Source organism: Staurois parvus, unplaced genomic scaffold, assembly GCF_062004578.1.
Source record: "Staurois parvus isolate SC_StPar_1 unplaced genomic scaffold, SC_StPar_1.0 ptg000191l, whole genome shotgun sequence".
Taxonomy (NCBI): domain Eukaryota; kingdom Metazoa; phylum Chordata; class Amphibia; order Anura; family Ranidae; genus Staurois; species Staurois parvus.
Window position 1 is genome coordinate 6252251 of NW_028317987.1, and position 21843 is coordinate 6274093.

Sequence of the window (21843 nt, forward strand, 5' to 3'; positions counted from 1 at the left end):
GCTCTGGTACTGCAGCCCACACGGCAGGAGAGTCCCACCACCAGTGCTGAATCCATTCCTGACATGGTGTCAGTGTGTGCTGAGTACCGGGTGTTATCAATTAGCATGTCGAGTACAGGGTGTTATCAATTAGCATGTCGAGTACCGGGTGTTATCAATTAGCATGTCGAGTACAGGGTGTTATCAATTAGCATGTCGAGTACCGGGTGTTATCAATTAGCATGTCGAGTACCGGGTGTTATCAATTAGAATGTCGAGTACGGGGTGTTATCAGTTAGTGTGTGTTGAATATGAGGCATTGTCAGTTAGTGTGTGTCGAGTACCGGGTGTTCTCAATTAGTGTGTGTTGAGTACCAGGTGTTGTCAGTGTGTGTCGAGTACCGGGTGTTGTCAGTTAGTGTGTGTCGAGTACCGGGTATTCTCAATTAGCATGTCGAGTACAGGGTGTTATCAATTAGCATGTCGAGTACGGGGTGTTATCAATTAGAATGTCGAGTACGGGGTGTTATCAATTAGCATGTCGAGTACAGGGTGTTATCAATTAGCATGTCGAGTACGGGGTGTTATCAATTAGCATGTCGAGTACAGGGTGTTATCAATTAGCATGTCGAGTACGGGGTGTTATCAATTAGCATGTCGAGTACCGGGTATTCTCAATTAGCATGTCGAGTACAGGGTGTTATCAATTAGCATGTCGAGTACGGGGTGTTATCAATTAGAATGTCGAGTACGGGGTGTTATCAATTAGCATGTCGAGTACCGGGTGTTATCAATTAGCATGTCGAGTACGGGGTGTTATCAATTAGAATGTCGAGTACGGGGTGTTATCAATTAGAATGTCGAGTACGGGGTGTTATCAATTAGCATGTCGAGTACTGGGTGTTATCAGTTAGTGTGTGTTGAGTATGAGGCGTTGTCAGTTAGTGTGTGTCGAGTACCGGGTGTTCTCAATTAGTGTGTGTCGAGTACCGGGTGTTCTCAATTAGTGTGTGTCGAGTACCGGGTGTTCTCAATTAGTGTGTGTTGAGTACCGGGTGTTGTCAGTGTGTGTCGAGTACCGGGTGTTGTCAGTGTGTGTCGAGTACCGGGTGTTGTCAGTTAGTGTGTGTCGAGTACCGGGTGTTCTCAATTAGCATGTGCAGACTACCTGGTGTTGTCAATTAGCGTGTGTAAGAGAGGTGACCTGTTGTCCTAACTGGAGCCTAATTAGTGTTGTATTTCAGAGGGACAACAGCTCTGTAGAGTTGACTCCGTAGGCTTTGCTTGTCGGAAGTGCAGGAGTGCAGCAGGACAGAAGTGCTGAGTGTGATCAGCAGGAGATGAAAACTGTAGGAGTTTGGAAACAGCCGGCTATCTTTGGTTAGTATTTGTGTTTCAGTTTGAGAAAAATCTTCTTTAAAATGTCTGGTTTAGTTCAGTGCAGTACTTGTTTGGCATTTGTTTTTCGTGGTGCTTTTTGGAAGCTGGGATGTTGTCCCATTTGTATGCAGATTTCTAGCCTACGTGATGACATTGCTTGTCTATATTCATTGGTTGGTGCCCTGCAGTCTGAGATCAGGAGGCCATCTTAGCCAATTTGTTCTGTTGAACTGCCCTGCAAAAAGCCGCCTCTTCCTCAAAGACTGTGCAGGAGAAGGGCGGTGTGGACAACTGTTGGGTCAGGTTCTCTGAGCTAGAAGCAGATCCAAAGGTTGCAAATGTAGAAGATTGTGAGATAGGAAGTAGGACCCTGAGAACAAAAGTGCTTTGCCAAAAGAAACTGTTTTGTCTGAGGTTCCATTCCAGGCAAGTGTTGTGGAAAAGACTCCTAAAAGGAGAAGCCATCTTCTTGTTGGTGATTCAGTTGTAAGAGGTGTTTCTTTAGGAAATCATGCTGAAGTGTCAAAGGAAGTTAGATGTCTACCTGGTGCTACTGTTAGAAGAGATAAAAGGAGTATTTTAAAAATTGTCAAAAAAGCTAGTGAAGAGTGCAACGTTGGTGGTGTCATGTACCTTGGCACAAATTATTGTCCCAGAATGATGTGTGTTCTGTACAGGAATTTCAGTATTTGGGACAGGATCTTCAACAATTAGGGTGTACAGTTATATTTTCAGAGGTCTTACCTGTCCATAATGGACAACAAGAGGAAGTACTTGGCATAGCAGAGTCCAATGTTTAGTGAAAGGATTGGTGCAAAGCTGAAGGTTTTGGTTCTGTTAGTCATGATGCCATCAGGTGGTCTGACATTGAGCTGTACAATAGAGATGGTCTGCATCCCTCACACAAGGGCGCTCAGCTCCTTACTATGGAATTTAGGAGGTTTTTGGACATGCATTTAAACTGAGAAATGGGGGCAGAGATGTCATTGTTGAGGATCATTTCTGTCCCCAGCAGGCTGAAACAAATGTGAGGTTCATGTTGCTCAGGACATAGCATAAGGAGAACATTAATTCAAACAACAAATGAAATACTGGAAACCCTCTGGGTCTGCCTTCCAACCAGAGAGGGATCTTCCCTTAGAATTGGTGTCATATACAGACCCCCAGGACAGACTGAAGATTAGAATGACTTCTTGATTGATGAGATAACTCAAATGGCAATGAAGGGGGAGGTTTTCATTATGGGTGACGTCACCACGCCTGACATTAACTGGAAATCTCAAACTGCTATTACAAGCAGGAGCAGGATGTAATGGAAGAACTGAATGGGGCTCTCTAAAACAGTAAAAAGTCCAACCCAAGGTGATCATATTCTAGACCTAGTACTGACAAATGGGGATCGACTGTCTAATATATAACTCATGCCGGAATGTAGTAACTGAGCGGGATCTCACCACATACTCAGATGCTGGAAGATGCCGCTCAGTATATTGTTCACGTTAAAAGTTTGTGGTTGAACACTCTGTAGGTTTGGATGTTCGATTGTGAACCAAACAGGGGGGTGTTCAGTCTATCTCTATTCAATATCCTTTCCATGAATTTCCTTCCATAGGGCAACATAATCTCAGATCTCTATGCTCCTTTCTGGAGAGCTGGGACCAAGCTTTAATCAGTCCATCACAATGATCATCTTGTCTATTGTTTCTAGAATGTAATGCTTTCAGGGCCAATGTAGAGGCAGATAAATACAAATCTTTAACTGCTTCCAAGCACTCTGGAAAGGTCAATGATTTTAAAATCGCTTTCCTATATTGTTTATCCACCCTGTGCAAATCTTGTTATATCTCCGGACTCTTGTGCCTGGGGCCTCCCTGCCCACTCTGTGCTGTGTGGTTACACCTCAAGTGAATACCCCCAATTGTGGAGAACCCCCCTCCCCCTTACTTCTTATACCTACTCCTTGACTACGGTCTTTCCTCTTTCTCCTTCTTCTATTCCTCCCCCCTCCCCTCCCCCATGCTCCCATTTATTGCAAGTGATCCACCACTATCAACTTGGTGCTTATGTGCAAAAAATGAACAATGTGACTGGATTGAAGTTCCTGCAGTCTGAAGTTCCATGATAGTGAGTGGGCTTTTATATCTTGTTGTGGTCATGTGCTTTATGGACTCCTAGTAATATGGGAGACATCCAAGCCATACATAGATGGCATTGATGGTCCCTGTAAATCCATATATATGGACATTTGTGCATTATTAATTACAGGATAAATCCACTTGGAGACCTGGGGACACTGTACAGGTTCTATATGTAGTCTGGGGGTCCCTGTGGAAGTCCATGTGTGGACATTTCTACCTATGATAAATGACAGGCTAAACCCACCTGGAGACCTGGGGACACTGTACAGGTTCTATATGTAGTCTCGGGGGCCCCTGTGGAAGTCCATGTGTGGACATTTCTACCTATGATAAATGACAGGCTAAACCCACCTGGAGACTTTCTCCACACCTGGAGTGTGCTGAGTTCTTGGAGAACGTCTACACAGTGTTTCCAGATTGGCTTTATCACCCCAACGAGCTCGCTCCAGTTCATGGATGTCATCATTATGTTTGGAGGATCTCACCAGTCAGGAGCCTTTCCTGTCATCCTACATGTTCCCTTCTGAGGATTGTTCTATCCTTCCAAACAAATGTATGAAATCATGGATGAGTCCTCCTTCGATGTGATCTAGAAGATCTTCAATCACAAAGTCTTTATGGATGAAGTGGATGGCCCAGTTTATATATTATTTATTGCTTTACAGCTTTATTCCCTCCAGGATTCATTCTTTATTTATAGAACCATTCAAGGAAGTGTTCTTACTTTGAGAGATCTCCACCACCATTCCTCTGTGACCATTACATCCTTGTCATTTATGTAGATAATATACAGGAATGGCTATTATGAGACATTTTGAGGGCTGCAGTTCCTCTGAACTCCACAAGGTGGGGATCTCATGTAAACCCAGACAGGAAGTCTCTATGGAATACAGACAGGAAGTGATGTCAGGTACAGACAGGAAGTGATGTCAGGTACAGACAGGAAGTGATGTCAGGTACAGACAGGAAGTGATCTGAACAAAGACAGGACATTTCATGTGGCTCAAAGAAGAGTAGACATTGGTGGAAGTGGCAGCAGAGGAGGTAATAAGATTTCCTATTTCCACCCAGTAACCCCCATCATGTCCGTCCTCTTCCTCCATAGTCCTGTCCGTCCTCTTCCTCCACCGTCACGTCCGTCCTCTTCCTCCACAGTCACGTCCGTCCTTTTCCTCCACAGTCACGCCCGTCCTCTTCCTCCACAGTCACGCCCGTCCTCTTCCTCCACAGTCACGCCCGTCCTCTTCCTCCACCGTCACGCCCGTCCTCTTCCTCCACCGTCACGCCCGTCCTCTTCCTCCACCGTCACGCCCGTCCTCTTCCTCCACCGTCACGTCCGTCCTCTTCCTCCACCGTCACGTCCGTCCTCTTCCTCCATAGTCATGTCCGTCCTCTTCCTCCATAGTCACTGTGACGTCTTTTATCTCCAGCAGATGATGATACACACATATATAGTGTGGGAACCCAGATGAACCCCTTCAGGGGCAGAACATTCCCCCACTTCCGGGGCCGGAACATTCTCCTCATTGTGGAGATAAATTCTAGTAATATGGTCCTCTAAACAAACAGCACTGACAATAAATAGACAAGACAAGGACCATCCTGACCATACATGGCCTACAAAGGGCAATGATGACACTACACAGGCAGCCAATGGGCAATCATTACACTATGCAGCCAACACAATGATGGAGTGCCGGGGTCAGGAGTATGGCGCATAGAGCCCCTTACATTGCTGCTCAGGAGGAAGGAAACATTCCAAATGAATGAAGAGTAATCACCACTGAATTGCTATGTTCCCTCTTTTATACATTGTGGAGGGTCTGGTTTGAATATGTCCAAATAAAGGTGATTTATATTTTTGGATGTGCAGCCAAACAGATTTTTCTTCTCTACCCGGAACAAAACATTCCCCAGCCGGCCATGAAGAATATGTTCCATCATTGGTGTCAGAGGGAGGAAACAAATGAGGGGTGTGAGGGATGAAGGGGAGCTGAGAGGACTCTCAGGAGGTACTAAGGATGAGAGACTTTGGGACCCCTGAGGGGGTAGAGTAGATGGTGAAATCTGGGTTGATAGGGTTGGCAGGTAGCATGTCTCTGAGGGAAGAGAAGGTTGTAGGGCTCATGGGGACTCTGAGGTAGGGAGGGGGGCTCTTGGTCTCTGGTTGTCCTCCCACCTGCACTTATTTTCCAGACCTTCTTACAGAACTCCAGCCAGGAAAGGAAAGAAACCTTCACCTTCCTATCATCTAACCGGTCAAATAACATTTTCCAAGATACCAAGTGGATTGAAGAAGGGAAGTCTTTGCCCCTTGGTGGGCACTTGTTCTTAGAGGAGGTCTGTTGGTGAATTATCAACTAAAAGGTAGTCAGGGGTCAGTGCTGAACATCTTCAGGAGACACTCCAACACCTTCCCATGACACAGGCTCTGGCAGTGCCCGGTGCTGGAATTCAGAGCCCCAGGAACCCCCCACCACTCTGTACAATGTCCTGTGTACTACAGTATACTTGCCAATGATGAAAACAAGACCCTACCCCCTGCCATTCTCCTCCTACCCATACTGGGCTACCATTGGAGGAAGGAGACCAGACCCCTCCCTCACAGCTCTCTACTCCACCAGCACCATCCTTCTATTCTATCCAATCCCTTCTCATACTGCAGAGAGTGACAGTGACATCACTCCTGTCAGAAAGCTGTCAGAGATTGGAGCCTTGCAGCCGGAGTTCTGGCAATTATCCTGATTATCCAGCAACTTCAGCCAATAGTCATCAAGTTCCCCTTCCTGGACCTCATGATGACCCAACATTGACCTCACATCACTGCCTCAGAGCAAACAAGTCATAGGAAGGATCGTATTTATCATTCCTTGTCTGCAGATCTAATACTCATCAAAACCAGTTCAGAGACCAAACAAACCCAACAGAGAAAAGGGGATTTCTGATGCAGCAGGACAAGAGGGTCCCGGGACCTCCAAAGTGTAGCAAATACTAAACAGTCCTGACTAAATATCTTCCCATGGGGGGAGTAGTCCTTAAATGTCCAGCAACCCTCCTATTCCCCCCTCACATCCACATCCTATTATTGTGTGACCAATACCATCCAAATCATTCTTACTTTCATTTCCCAAAGTTATCCGTCTACAAGGAGACCTGTATAGATCACATGATGGCACCAATGAGGATGGAGGAGGACCGGAGTCACATGACTGAGAAGATACTAAACCTCACCCTGGAGATCATCTACCTGCTGACCGGAGAGGTGAGGAGGATTCTGGGAGGTCACATGACATCACTCTTATCTCTATTAATAAAACACAGACCTGACCGGAGAGGTGAGGAGGATTCTGGGAGGTCACATGACATCACTCTTATCTCTATTAATAATACACAGACCTGACCGGAGAGGTGAGGAGGATTCTGGGAGTCTAACCTGATATTCCTATTGGTTTTTTTTAATATAGAGATTTCCTCTTCTGAAGTCAGGTGATCATATGACCATCACAGTGCCTCCATGTGACTCCCTAAACCCTGAGAGACACAACATGCAGAAAATTCTAGAAGTCACCAGAGAGATCACTGAGCTGCTGACAGGAGAGGTGAGCGGTGCCGGGAATTCTGGGACATTCTTCAGTAACAGACAAGGGATGTGTCTGGATGGTGACTGTATCATTGTGTGTGTCAGGTTCCTATAAGGTGTCAGGGTGTCACTGTCTATTTCTCCATGGAGGAGTGGGAGTATTTAGAAGGACACAAGGATCTCTACAAGGACGTCATGATGGACAATCAGCCGCCCCTCACATCACCGGGTAAGAGGAGACTTTATTGTAAAGGAGAGAGCAGTACGGAGGATCCACCTAGATCCCCCATCATCTGATAAACACATAGAAACAATGGATTCAGTCAGTGTGTGTGTTTCCTACAGATGGATCCAGTCATGGGAACCCACCAGAGAGATGTCCCCGTCCTCTGTATTCCCGGGATTCCACACAGGAAGGTCACACCATCCCTCACCATTTTAAGGTTGGTGGGACGGAGCATCTAGAACATGGACTTGTAAAGATGATGTGTGGATTTTCATTTGAGTTTATATTTTACAGATGATATTTTCTCTCATTTCCTTGATTTAGAGTGGAGATCCAATCGATATAGAATTTGAGGTGAAAGCAGAAGAAGAAGAGGCGTATGTGAGGGATGATCAGCAGTCTATGGAGGAGGATGGAATAACGGGGACATTTATAGAGGCGGACACTCCTACAGAGATCAGCACAGGTGGGTCATGAACACTAAATCCATTCCTCCACCCATACTGCTCACTGATTGGTCCAGAGTAGGGCGGGGACTGGGTGATATCAGCCTGTAATCCCCTGGTCACTTTCCTGAGCTGTGTTCCCCGTCCTGTATTCCTGGATTTCTCTCGGATAATCTTCCTTCTCTGTGCTGCAGACACAATTTATGTATCTAGACTGGATTTATGGAGGTTCTGGGGTTCAGCTGGCAGCAAAATGTTCATTTTTACTATAGACGTTACTAGACCTAGGCACCTGGGGTGTGTGATTTTGATCTTATTCCTCATGGTGGTGACATAGCAATTCTCCCAGTATTTGTCACCTGTGCCGGGTGGAGGGATATGTCTGTAGTGTCTCAGACCCAAGTCACTGAGTGCAGTCTCAGGAGATGGGAGGCAGCGGTGTGGGATCTCTGCAACTTGTCTACAGGAAACATTTAAGCTTCCACTGATTGCCAATATTATGAGTCCTGACCCTTACACTGTATAATTTATATTGTACATTACATACTCCTGACCCCTGCACTATATACTCTATGTTGTACATTACATACTCCTGACCCCTGCACTATATACTCTATGTTGTACATTATATACTCCTGACCCCTGCACTATATACTCTATGTTGTACATTACATACTCCTGACCCCTGCACTATATACTCTATGTTGTACATTACATCCTCCTGACCCCTGCACTATATACTCTATGTTGTACATTACATCCTCCTGACCCCTGCACTATATACTCTGTGTTGTACATTACATACTCCTGACTTCTGCTCTCCCCCCTCCCCCCACTGCTATATATACACATAATATGGATTCTCTTTTGTTCCCCCCATTTCCTCCCAGCTGGACATTTTATATCGGATGATGTGATTGGAGCACAGACTTTTACATGGTGATAATAATGTGATAACATCCTCCAACTTTGGACCCTTAAACAGAAAGTGATAATGAGGGAGGAGTCAATACCCCAATGATGGTGGTCTTCAGGATCAGTCCAGTCTTCATCTTGGTTGTTCTCCCCCCATCCTCACTCTCTGACCTCTGGTGGGGCTCAGCCCCGCTGTTCTTCATGACTAAATCATGGAGTAAATAAGGAAGTGCAGTACTTCTTGTGTTGGGAAGGTGGCGATGAGTGATAGAGGGGGTGGGGACCCTCGTCCTATAATCCCCTCATCACTGTCCCTCCTATAAAAGACAGTTCTGGTTGTTTCCTCACTCTCTGACTAAGGTCCATGAATAAAGAAATGACCTGGTAGGAGATCAGAGGAGCCATTTCCTAGTTCCCTTGAGGGTGGAATTGTAAGCTCCTCAGAGACCAAGCTGCCTGATGTGGGCGGAGTCCTGGTTTGGGGGAACCAATCAGCTCCTGTCTAGTAATCCTCTTTGTCTTTGTATTTTAGTCCATGGCCGGGAGATGAGGAAAACCTCCGAGGATTGTCTCACTTTGTCTCCAGACTGGAAAGTAGAAGATGAGAACATCACACAGTATAGTCCAGGAGAAAACCCGGCTCCCTCCAATGTCCATCCGGCTCCACCCAGTGTAGATGGACCATCAGATTCCTCGTATCCTGAGGAACCTCAGACTGTGCGGGACCGGGCCGGCCTTCCAACAGGGAAGAGGTTCTCCTGTACTGAGTGCGGGAAAGGTTTCCACTATAAATCCAAACTTAATGTGCATATAAAATCTCACACGGGGGAGAAGCCACATTCCTGTCCTGAGTGCGGGAAAGGTTTTTCAGCTAGGGCCAGTCTGTACAAACATCTGAGATCTCACACGGGGGAGAAGCCATATTTCTGTTCTGAATGTGGGAAATGTTTTTCACAAAAATACAGTCTTTATAAACATCAGAGATCTCACACAGGGGAAAAGCCATATTCCTGTTCTCAGTGCTGGAAACGTTTTTCACAGAAGTCCGATCTTTCCAGACATCAGAGATCTCACACTGGTGAAAAGCCGTATTCCTGTACTGTGTGCGGGAAATGTTTTACACAGAAGTCTAATCTTTACATACATCAGAGAACTCATACGGGGGAGAAACCGTATGCCTGTCCTGAGTGTGGGAAATGTTTTTCAGACAGGTCCAGTCTTTGTAAACATAAAAGATCTCACACGGGGGAGAAGCCACTTTCCTGTCCTGAGTGCGGGAAATGTTTTTCAGTGAAGTCCAGTCTACACAAACATCAGAGATCTCACACGGGGGAGAAGCCATATTCCTGTCCTGAGTGAAGGAAATGTTTCTCACTGAAGTCCTGTCTTCCGGTACATCAGGGGTCCCACACAACCCTGGAGGTGTATTAGTGCCTTGAGTGCGGGAAATGTCTTCTAGATGAATGTTGCTGGACATCCCAGCTCTCATGTGGGGAAGAAGCACACCCTGATATACACCTCAGATATACTCCATGGCTGATCTTCATCATGGAAGGAACAGTCCATAAGGAGATGAGAGGCCCCCAAAGACATGGATGAAGTGTGGGACCGGGTCGGCCATTGATGGCAGGAGAAGAAGTTTTCAATGTATTTTCCATCAATGGAAGACATTCCAGCAGCTCAGATGTGATCCTAATAACATTGGTTCCCCCATTCACACAGGAGGAATAGACATGAACTCTCACTGAGGGAATTGCTATACAAACATTCTATGAATAGACCCCCAAATGTCAGGAGACGTTTCTATAAAGACGGGAAGTATGGAGCAGAGAAATGAATAGACCTCCCAGCAATGTTATTACCAGGCTGCAGCTAGGGGGAGCTCTAATGTCACCCCAGCAGAGTGATCCCATCTAGCCCACATTAACCCTCTCACTGCCAGAGCTGTTTCTGCATGATTTTGCACACATGGGAAAATGCAGATTTTGGTCCTGAAGATGAGATAAACCCCCAAACATCTATTCTGTGACACCAGAGGCCCTGGAGAATAAAATGGTGGTAGTTCCAGTTTTGTATGTCACATGATTAAGCTCAATGATTTATCAAGATTAAATTTCAGTAAATAAATACAATAAATGTAATATTAGAGAACACAAATGTAAGATTTTACTTTTTTTGTGGGGTAAAATACGAGGTTGTGCCGAGTAAATAGACACCCAACATGTCCATCCTTGGAATGGTGTGTGCTGATGAAATGATGGAAAATGTTGGTGCCCTAAAACCCCCCCGAGGTGATCATTAACCCTTGTGCTGCCATGGATGGGTGTTGTACTGACCTATAGAACTGCTTCCAGCTGGCCAGGTCAGTATGACATATGTCCATGGCTTTCCCCTTCTGCTATAACCTCATGGTCTCCTGAGCTTCCCTCCACTCCACAGACCCTCTGCCTGTCCTCTAGGATGGTTCCCTGCACCTCTAACATCCCCCCTACAGCACCGATCCCCCCACGCAGCACCCATTGCTCGCCCACAGCACAGATCTACCTTTAGCTTCCCTGCTGCTGGCCTCTTCTCCTCTCCCCTCCCCCAGCTTCAGCTGCTGCAGGGGAGCTACGGGGAATCAAAATGTCTAAATATTTCCCCTTGCCGCTCAGACTCCCCCCTTGTCCTTAGACCTCTTACTGATCCTCTGAAGCACCTTCCCTGCAGTGCTGCTGGACGGCTTCCCCTCTACCCCCGCCCATGGCTGTAGCTGCTGCTGGAGTGGGAGATCAGTGTCATGTTCAGGATGGAGAGTGGAGGGTTGGCATGTTATGTTTACCAGCCCCTTCCTGAATGAACACAATGAGTGATCAGTACCGATCACTCCTGTGTTCATTCATCACTGAAGCATAGTAAAGAGTGTTTTCTGTGCTATAGTTTCATGAATGAATAGAAGCCTCTGTACAGTAGACTCCTATTTATTCTTCTACAGTGCAGCTGAGGTTGCATTGAGGACTCTGAGGGTTTCTTTAGTCCTCTGATATCTAACCACCCCCCTCCCCCACAAAAAAATAAATACAATAAAATTATAAAAACAATTAAAATAATAAAAAAGTGGGGCCTCATCCTTACAGGGCACATTACATCATAGGCCCATGTCAGGCCTTGTTCACCCACATGGGTATACAGCGGTGCTCTGTGTATCCCTGTACAAGCAGTCCCATTGATTCCAATTGGCACGCAGCGGCTGCACACACACAGCTGCTGATCTCAATCTGACATCCATGTGGATGCATGTCCCAGAAGTCACACTGTCTGCATTCAGGGCTGTGCACCCTCATGGATGTCAGGGTGGGAGCAGCAGCTGTGTCCTCCATGCAGCCACTGAATCCCCAATGACACCAATGGGACCGCACAGCACGTGTCCATCACCGTGTGGGGAACCGAGGCCTGGCAGGGCATACACTATAGGATTTCCTGTGTGAACGAGGCCTTAGTAGGACTATAGCAGGAATGTTGTACGTTGTGTTGTGTTTATGTCTCTAATAATGATTTTAGTGTATTTTTAGTGAAAATAGAGATTGGATAAACGTTTGCCCAACTATTGCGGGTCTAATATATCTGTAGAACTTTTTATTATTCCACTGGTTCTATGCTTCCAGAAAATGTCTGGTTTGGGGGTCATTTACAAATTCTGGAAATATTAAGTGAAAAATTATAACCTTCAGATTTTTAGACTAAATTGCACATTTACAGTTTTGCAAATATTTGATTTTCACCATTTCCCAAAAAGGCGCAATCTAAAATGTACAAATATTTCTTATTGATTACCGCAGTCCAGTTTTAGATTTAGTGGGAAGTTAGCGGGAATTTTGTGAGTTTTGTTGTTTGTCTCGGCTAACAATGACTTTTATGTATTTTTTTTGTGAAAATATATATATATTTTTATTAACATTTGCACAAATATCACGGGACCTGAAAAATCACTAGCACCTTCTTGTATTCTACTGGTCCTAAGCCAGTGATGGCGAACCTATGGCACGCAGAGCCATCTCAGTGGGCACGCCAGGAGGAAGAGAGGAAGAGGAAGAGAACGCGCTCTCCTGCGCACCTCCGGGGGCGCGCACCGGGCGATCTCCGTGATCGCTGTGTCCTGCGGACACAGCTGATCACGTGACATGGTAAAAGGCCAATCACAGCGGCCTTTTACCACGTGATCAGCCGTGTCCAATGACACGCTGATCACCGGGAAATGCAAATGCCGGTTCTCGGCTGCACTTTTCTCACGCTGTCAGATCGTGAGGAAAGTACTGCCGAAAACCGGCAGTTGTCAGAACAGGGATCGGCACCGATCATCAGGGTCACTGATCATCAGTGCCCTGATGATCGGTGCCCACCTGTGCCACACACAAGTTCCGCCCACTTGTGCCCAGCAATGCGCCCACCTGTGCCCAGCAGTGCGCCCACCTGTGCCCAGCAATGCACCCACGTGTGCCCAGCAGTGCGCCCACCTGTGCCCAGCAATGCACCCACCTGTGCGCAACAGTGCGCCCACCTGTGCCCAGCAATGCACCCACCAGTGCCCACCTGTGCCGCCCACCTGTGCCCACCAGTGCCACCCACCAGTGCCCATCAGTGCAGCCCAGCAGTGCTGCCAGTCAGTGCCACCAGTCAGTGCCCAGCGGTTGTGCCAGTCAGTGCCCAGCAGTGATGTCAGTCAATGCCACCTATCAGTGCTGTCTATCAGTACCCATTATCAGTGTCGCCTATCAGTGCCACCTATCTGTGACACCTCATTAGTGCTGCCCATCAGTGCCACCCATCAATGATGCCCAGCAGTGCCGCTGGTCAGTGCCGTCTGTCAGTGCCTCCAGTTGGTGCTGTCAGTGCCTCTTATCAGTGCCCATCATTTCCTGCATATCAGTGCATCATCAGAGCCTCCTCATCAATGCTCACCAGTGCCGCCTCATCAGTGCTACCTATCTGTGCCGCCTCATCAATGCCCATCAGTGCTGCCTATCAGTGCAGCCTCACCAACGCACATCAAAGAAGAAATATTACCTGTTTGCAAAATTTTAGAATAGAAGCAAAGGAAACCTTTTATGTTTTTAATTTTTTGCTCTTTTTTCATTTATAGTGCAAAAAATAAAACACCCAGTGGTGATTAAATACCACCAAAAAAAGCTCTATTTGTGTGAAAAAATGATAAAAATTGCATATGGTTACAGTGTTGCATGACCGCACAATTGTCTTTGTTAAGTGCAACAGCACTGAAAGCTGAAAATTGTCCTGGGCAGGAAGGGGGTAGAAGTGCCCGGTAGGCAAGTGATTAATTCCAGTGTTGGCACTTTGAAATAAAAAAGTTGGTTTTGTGTTGCAGTTTGGGCATTCGGGCTCAAAAAGGTTCGCCATCACTGTCCTAAGCCTTCATAAAATGTACCCAGTTAGGGACCCCCCCCTTCTTTTTATTCTACCTGCCTTATGCTTTCAGAAAATGTATGATTTAGGGGGGGTCACCTATTTATTCTCCCGCTTCTATGCTTTCAGAAAATTTACGATTTAGGGGGGGTCACGTTTTTATTCTCCCGCTTCTATGCTTTCAGAAAATGTACAGTTTGGGGGGAGGTCACTTTCTTTTTATTCTGCCGGTACTATGCTTTCATAAAATGTAGTTTGTGGGGGGGGGCAAATTCTCTTCATTCTACCAATCCTATGCTTTCAGAAAATGTGTGATTTGGGGTGTCACCTTCTTTTCATTCTACCCGTCCTATGCTTTCATAAAATGTACGGTTTTATACGTTTTGGAAACTGTAAGTGAAAAATTATAATTTTTAAATAAAATTGCTCTTTGACAGTTTTGTGTAGATTTGATTTTCTCAATTTTCAAGGCTGTTTGTAAAAAAAAAAAAAAAAAATGGAAACATTTCAAAAATGGTCTGACCACCTGAGTTTAACCGCTTCCTGCCCACCGTGTAGGGAAATGAGGGATGGGGGGGGAGCTCTCTTGTTCTGGGAGGACATATGACATCCTCCCACTCTATCTGCGCATGCACACCTCCGGGGACACAGTGGATCACTGATCATGGTAAAGAGCCAATGATGTAGGCTCTACCATGTGATCAGCTGTGTCCAATCACACCTGATCACATGTAAACAGGAAATGCTGCTATCGGCAGTCCTCTCCTCTACACTTTTAATTAGGGCAATGATCATCAGTGCAGCTCCATCAGTGCTGCCTTTCAGTGCCCACCTTTGCCTCCAGTCAGTGTACATCAATGCCAAATATCAGTGCCCATCAATGCCAAATATCAGTGCCCATCAGAGCAGCCTTTCAGTGTCCACTAGTGATGCCTGTCAATGTCCATCAGTGCCTCCTCATCAGTGCAGTCTATCAGTACCGATCAGTGCTGCCTATCAGTGCCCATCAGTGCTGCCTTTCAGTGCCCATCACTGATACCTGTCAATGCCCATCAATGCCTCCTCATATGTGCAATCTATCAGTACCCATCAGTGCTGCCTATCAGTGCCAGTTGGTGCTGCCTATCACTGCCAGTCAGTGTCACCTATCACTGCCAGTCAGTGTCACCTATCAGTGCCCATCAGTGCTACCTTTCAGTGCCCATCAATGATGCCTGTCAGTACCCATCAGTGTCACCTATCAGTACCATCTATCAGTGCAGCCTCATAAGCACACATCAGTGAAGTAGAAAAATGACTTATTTACATTTTATAACAGAAACTTTTTTCAAAATTGTGTCATTTTTTAGTTTGTTTAGCAAAAAATAAAAGCCCCCCGGTGGTGATTAAATACCACCAAAAGAAAAGAAAAGAAAGCTCTATCTGTCTCAAAAATGATGAAAAGTTGGTGTCATTCAAAGTGTGAGAGCGCTGAAAGCTGGCCTGGGCAGGAAGGGGTGACAGTGCACGGTAGGCAAGGGGTTAAAAGGGGATCTCAGGGCCCGGCAGAGAAAGGGTTAATGCACAGGTTGGATCTGATCTGCGCAGCCAGAGGTTCTGGTGCTAGAATGAATGGGGGAGGGGGGTGACATCCCTGACATGTTCCATAACAAATCAGAAAGCAGGAAGACTGGACTCCATGGCATTGACTCATCACAGATGGGGGTTGTATAGAGCCATGACCCATTTCAGGAAGACATCACCTAGACCCCAGTGAGTTAGGGTGGGGGGTAGATAGGACCATGATGGTGTCTCATCTGCTTCGTACATATCCATAGAAAGCAGCATCTGTTCTGATCTCTGATGGACTCGATGGTTCAGGAGGATTGTGTGTCAGACATTGTCGGCTGCTTGTCTATAGGGAACAAAGCCCACTTAGACTTTATAAATGAGGAGATTTGGGGATAAATTCAGCCATTTAGATAGAAATTAGATGAGGATTTAGACATCGACATTTAGGAAAGAGATGGGATGGAGATGAGTCCAGGACGGGGTGTCCTTATCAGGTTTGATCATCTTTACTCCCCCCAGGATGAAGGGATTGGGGTTCATGGGCAGTCTTTGGGGATCAGTTTGGGGCCAACAGGGAGGTCTGTTCTGTTTCCTCCAACTCTGCGCTGATGTTATCTCTTTTATAGATTTTATATTTTAGATGAAAACAGAGCCTCAGTCATTCCATAACAAACCTTCTAGTAGCAACAGATCCATGAGGCCAACAATTTCCTGAGAAGAATATGCAGCAACATTGTCACTGGAAGGTGGAAGGAATGAACAGAATCCACACGTTCCTACTAGACTCAAGCTGAGATGATACAAAGAGATCTTCACGTGTGACATTGTTAAAGAAGAGCAGTCAGAAAAATGGGATTATAAAGAGCTGACACTCAGAAAGTCAAATCATACATATGAATAGATATATATATATAGCTCAAAAAAATGAAAGGAAGACTTTTTAATCAGAGTCTACCACCAAGCCAATGAACCTCCTGAGATATTGATCTGGTCAGGTAAGTAGCAGAGGGGGTTGTTCATCAGTTTCAGCTGCTTTCGTGTTAATAAAATGAACAACAGGTACACTAGATGGGCAAAAATGAGACGACCCCCAAAACACATGGTTTTACAGGTGGAGGCTGTCACAATCATGCACACAGAGATGGGCGCGGTCATCCATTCTGCTCCAAACAACTACATTTTGGTATTTCTCTTAAACTCCCAAATCAGTCTCTCTCCTCCGATTTCCCCCCTCCCTCAGGAACGCGTTCAGCGTACCTTGCTAAGGGGCTGTCTATACAATCCTCTTGCCAAATAAGGCTTGGCTTGTCCATCGTGGGAAGAGATTTTGTGTAGGAAAAAGACGCAGTTAGTTCTTGTGAGGAGTCAGACAAGTGAGGACCGTTCGATATAACATCTATCGGACAGAAAGCAAAGGAGAATCCCGCGGCAACAACGAAACCCAATGAGAGACCAGAAACCCCTTTTTTAGCTCATCAGACTTGAAACTGCTTAACCCCAGGAATTTATTTGGCAAGTACTTACTAACCTAAACTTCTTTCTGTTATCTGTTTGCTGTGCTGTATTGCTCTGTATATTTATATATATATATGTTACATCTTCTTCCTGTAAATATTTCTACTGCACCCTTTTGACCTTTTAGTAATAAATCTTACTTTCTGAAAGTGTTGAATTGTTTCTATAGCTCTTAATTGCAATTTACGAGTCCCTGCTGTGGGCGGCACAGTGGCTTAGTGGTTAGCACGTCTGCCTTGCAGTAAATGGGTCATGGGTTTGATTCCTGACCATGGTGCCTCCTGCATGGAGTTTGCATGTTCTCCCTGTGCTTGCGTGGGTTTACTCCGGTTTCCTCCCACACTCCAAAGGCATGCTGGTAGGTGAATTGGATCCTGTCCAAATTGACAGTAATATGTGTATGTATGAATGTAAGTTAGGCACCTTAGATTGTACACCCCTTGAGGGTTAGGGACTGATGTGAATGTTCAATATATATATGTGTAAAGCGTTGTGTAAATTGACAGCACTATATAAGTACCAAAATAAATAAATGAGTGTTTAACCCTCTGTACAATCGGTCTGTAGAGATAGTGGTATACTGTCAATTAACCAATCATCCTAGTGTATTGCTGAGTTTCCTCTTTCTCTGTATAAAAAGGAGGTGGTGGCAGTGTGAAGGGTTAATTGTGTAATTAACCTGACCCAGTAACAAACGCATTCAGGCTGCCGGTAAGTCGATCTGCGGTCCATTAGCTGGAAAATTGTTGTGCTGGGTGTGGCATTGTTACGCATATGACAGCACGGTTTTAGATTGGCTAGTCCTTCGGTCACAAGTTTGGTGAGAGGGGCTGGGGTCTGACGCCGCGATCGTCACTGACATTTTTTCCCTAATCATCTTTTCTGACTGTTTTTCACTAGTTTGGCATTTGGCTAGGGTTGGTGTCACCACTGGTAGCATGAGGCCATACCTGGACCCTACAGAGGTTGCACAGGCAGTCCAACTCCTCCAGGATGGCACATCAATACGTGCCATTGTCAGAAGGTTGGCTGTGTCTCCCAGCACAGTCTCAAGAGCATGGAGGAGATTCCAGGAGACGGACAGTTACTCTAGGAGAGCTGGACAGGGCCATAGAAGGACCATCAGCAGGACCGGTATCAGCTCCTTTGTACAAGGAGGAACAGCACTGCCAGAGCCCTATAAAATGACCTCCAGCAGGTGTGAATGTCTCTGACCAAACAATCAGAAAGAGACTTCATGAGGGTGGACTGAAGGCCCGATGTCCTCTAGTGGGTCCTATGCTCCCTGCTCGGCACCACAGAGCTGGATTGGCATTTGCCATTGAACACCAGAATTGGCAGGTCCACCACTGGCACCCTGTGCTTTTCACAGATGAGAGCAGGTTCACCCTGAGCACATGTGACAGACATGAAATGGTCTGGAGAAGCCGTGGAGAATGTTATGCTGCCTGTAACATGGTTCAGCATAACTGTTTTGGCGGTGGGTCACTGATGGTCTGGGGGGGCATATCCATGGAGGAACGTAAAGACCTCTACAGGCTAGACCAGGGGTGGGCAAACTTTTTGACTTGAGGGCCACAATGGGTTCATATATTGGACCCGGGGGCCGGACCAAGAGTAGATGAATGATGTGTATGTGTCATCCATAGTAAGTATAGTAATATTCCCCCATAGTAAGCATAGTAATTCATCCCCCATAGTAATTCATCCCCCATAGTAATTCATCCCCATATAGTAATTCATCCCCCATAGTAATTCATCCCCCATATAGTAATTCACCCCCCATATAGTAATTCATCCCCCATAGTAATTCATCCCCCATATAGTAATTCATCCCCCATATAGTAATTCATCCCCCATAGTAATTCCTCCCCCATATAGTAATTCATCCCCCATAGTAATTCATCCCCCATATAGTAATTCATCCCCCATACAGTAATTCATCCCCCATAGTAATTCATCCCCCATATAGTAATTCATCCCCCATAGTAATTCCTCCCCCATATAGTAATTCATCCCCCATAGTAATTCATCCCCCATATAGTAATTTATCCCCCATAGTAATTCATCCCCCATATAGTAATTCATCCCCCATATAGTAATTCATCCCCCCTATAGTAATTCATCCATCATATAGTAATTCATCCCCCATAGTAATTCATCCCCCATATAGTAATTCATCCCCCATAGTAATTCATCCCCCATAGTAATTCATCCCCCATATAGTAATTCATTCCCCATATTAATTCATCCCCCATATTAAGTCCCCAAGTCCCCCCTGTGTCAATTCACTTACCTTTGCTCCACGCGTTCCTCTCGCCGTGTTCCAGCGCCGTTCCGGTGTAGCATTAAAATATGTCTCCTATGAGGATCTGTCCCCCTCGACGTATCTGCGCATGTGCCAGTTTCAGGCATTAGCAGCCGATCGGCGATCTCCGGCACATGCGCAGATACATCGAGGGGGACAGATCCTCATAGGAGACAGATTTTCATGCTACACCGGTCTTCAGGGCGGACTGTGAGAGGAGCCTAGCGGGAGCCTAGCTCCGCGGGCCGGATTAAAAGGTCCGCCGGGCCGTATACGGCATGCGGGCCGTAGTTTGCCCATTGCTGTGCTAGACAATAGCACCCTGAATGCTATTAGGCCATTGTCAGACCCTATGCTGGTGCAGTGGGTCCTGAGTTCCTCCTGGTGCAGTGGGTCCTGGGTTCCTCCTGGTGCAGTGGGTCCTGGGTTCCTCCTGGTGCAGTGGGTCCTGGGTTCCTCCTGGTGCAGTGGGTCCTGGGTTCCTCCTGGTGCATCACAATGCCTGGCCTCATGTGGTGAGTGTATGCAGGCAGTTCCTGGAGGATGAAGGAATTGATACCATTGAATGGCCACCAAACCTAAATCCAATAGAACACCTCTGGGATGTCATGTTTTGGTCCGTCCAACTCTGCCAGATTGCACCTCAGACTGTCCAGGAGCTCAGTGGTTCCCTGGTCCAGATCTGGGAGGAAATCCCGCAAGACACCATCCGTCATCTCATTAGGAGCCTCCCCCGACATTGTCACTCAGGCATGCATACAAGCCAGTGGGGGCCATACAAACTACTGAGTATCATTCTGAGTTGCTGCAATTAAATTTCAGCACAATGGACTCGCCTGCTGCATCACTTTTTCACTTTGATTGTCATGGTGTCTGAATTCAGTCCTCTGTAGATCGATCATTTTCATTTCCTTCAAACAATGGGGCGTCCTTACATTGCCCTGTCCATATCAGTCTACATATTCAGCAAGAGACTTTTCCCCATTGAGATCTGATGGGTTTTCAAAGTGTACCTCTCATTTTTTGAGCAGTATATATATATAAAATGTTTTTCATCATCTCAATGGCACGCCCCATTTTAGGGCTGGACGTGTTGGGTATCTATTGACTTGGCACAACCTCATCTTTTATATTTTACTAACAAATTGGTAAAATAATGTATCTGTATTCTCAAAAATTCGAAACTATCACCATTGTATTCTCCAGGGCCTCTGATGTCATGAAATGTCATGAAATAGATGTTTGGGGGTTTAACTAATCTTCAGGCCCAAAGTCTGCGGTTTAATATGTACGCAAAAGAAAAATGCAGAAACAGCTCTGGCAGTGAGAGGGTTAATGTGGGCTAGATGGGATCACTCTGCTGGGGTCACACTGTACACATTAGAGCGCCCCCTAGCTGCAGCCTGGTAATAACATTGCTGGGAGGTCTATTCACTGCTACATACTTCCCACCTTTATAGAAACATATTCTGCAGCACAGTGGCTCAGTGGTTAGCACTTCCTCCTAGCAGCTCTAGTCTCATTGATTTGAATCCCAACCACTTCCCTGTCTGGAGTTTGCATGTTCTCCCTGTGCCTGCGTGGGTTTCCTCTGGGTACTCCGGTTTTCTCCCACACTCCAAAGACATGCTGAAAGGTAATTGGCTCCTGTCTATATTGGCCCCTAGTATGCGTATGTATGAATGTTATGGACCTTACACTGTAGGCTCCTCGGGGGCGGGGACTGATGGGTAATAAATATGTAAATTGATGTCCCTATATAAGTAGCTGTAATCATCTAGGAGTCTGTTCATAAAACAATTGCACAGCAATACACCCGGTGAATGTGCCTGTCATTCCCTCTGTGTGAATGGGATGGGGGGAGTAGGCTCTGTGCTGGGCGGGGTGAATGGTTTCCATGGATATAAAATGGAGATTACCACATTTGGCAATAAGATGGTTGTAATTTCTATGATACTTAGCGCCATCTAAAGGCCAGAAAAGTATGGCATTTATTTATTGACTTTGTAAAATCATCCTTGCCTCCTAGGTGGATGCTGCACCCATCCCCCGCCGGCTCCAAGTGTGAGAACTCAGCGATCACGTGATTGCTGACCATGAGTTCTCACAGCCATTCTGAGCAGAGAGCGGTGACTGTCAGTCACCGCTCTCTGCCCTACCCCCTCCCACACTCACTGGGCTGTGGAGGGGGAGGGTGCGGCTGGTCCAGACTCTGATGTCGGGATCTTTCCCCAGCCTGGACCGGCTGAGTGACGTCAGCTGACAGCGGGCTTCACCTGAAAACGGGTCACAGGAGATCAGAATGAACTGCACTCCTCTGATCCACAGGAGAAGTACAGACAAAAGAGCTTTGCCTGAACTTCTCCTTCAAAGAATATGTTCCTCCAACATGTCCTATTCCTGAT

The 21843-nt window shown here is 46.2% G+C and overlaps 1 protein-coding gene across 1 annotated transcript; it reads left to right on the forward strand.

The window, feature by feature from the left end:
* Positions 1-9113: 9113 nt before the first annotated feature.
* LOC149461927 (uncharacterized) lies at positions 9114-12099 on the forward strand. Its single transcript, XM_089677670.1, has one exon. It carries the CDS (start codon positions 9124-9126, stop codon positions 10021-10023), a length of 900 nt encoding a protein of 299 aa, XP_089533796.1. The 5' UTR covers positions 9114-9123; the 3' UTR covers positions 10024-12099.
* The last annotated feature ends 9744 nt before the right edge of the window (positions 12100-21843 follow it).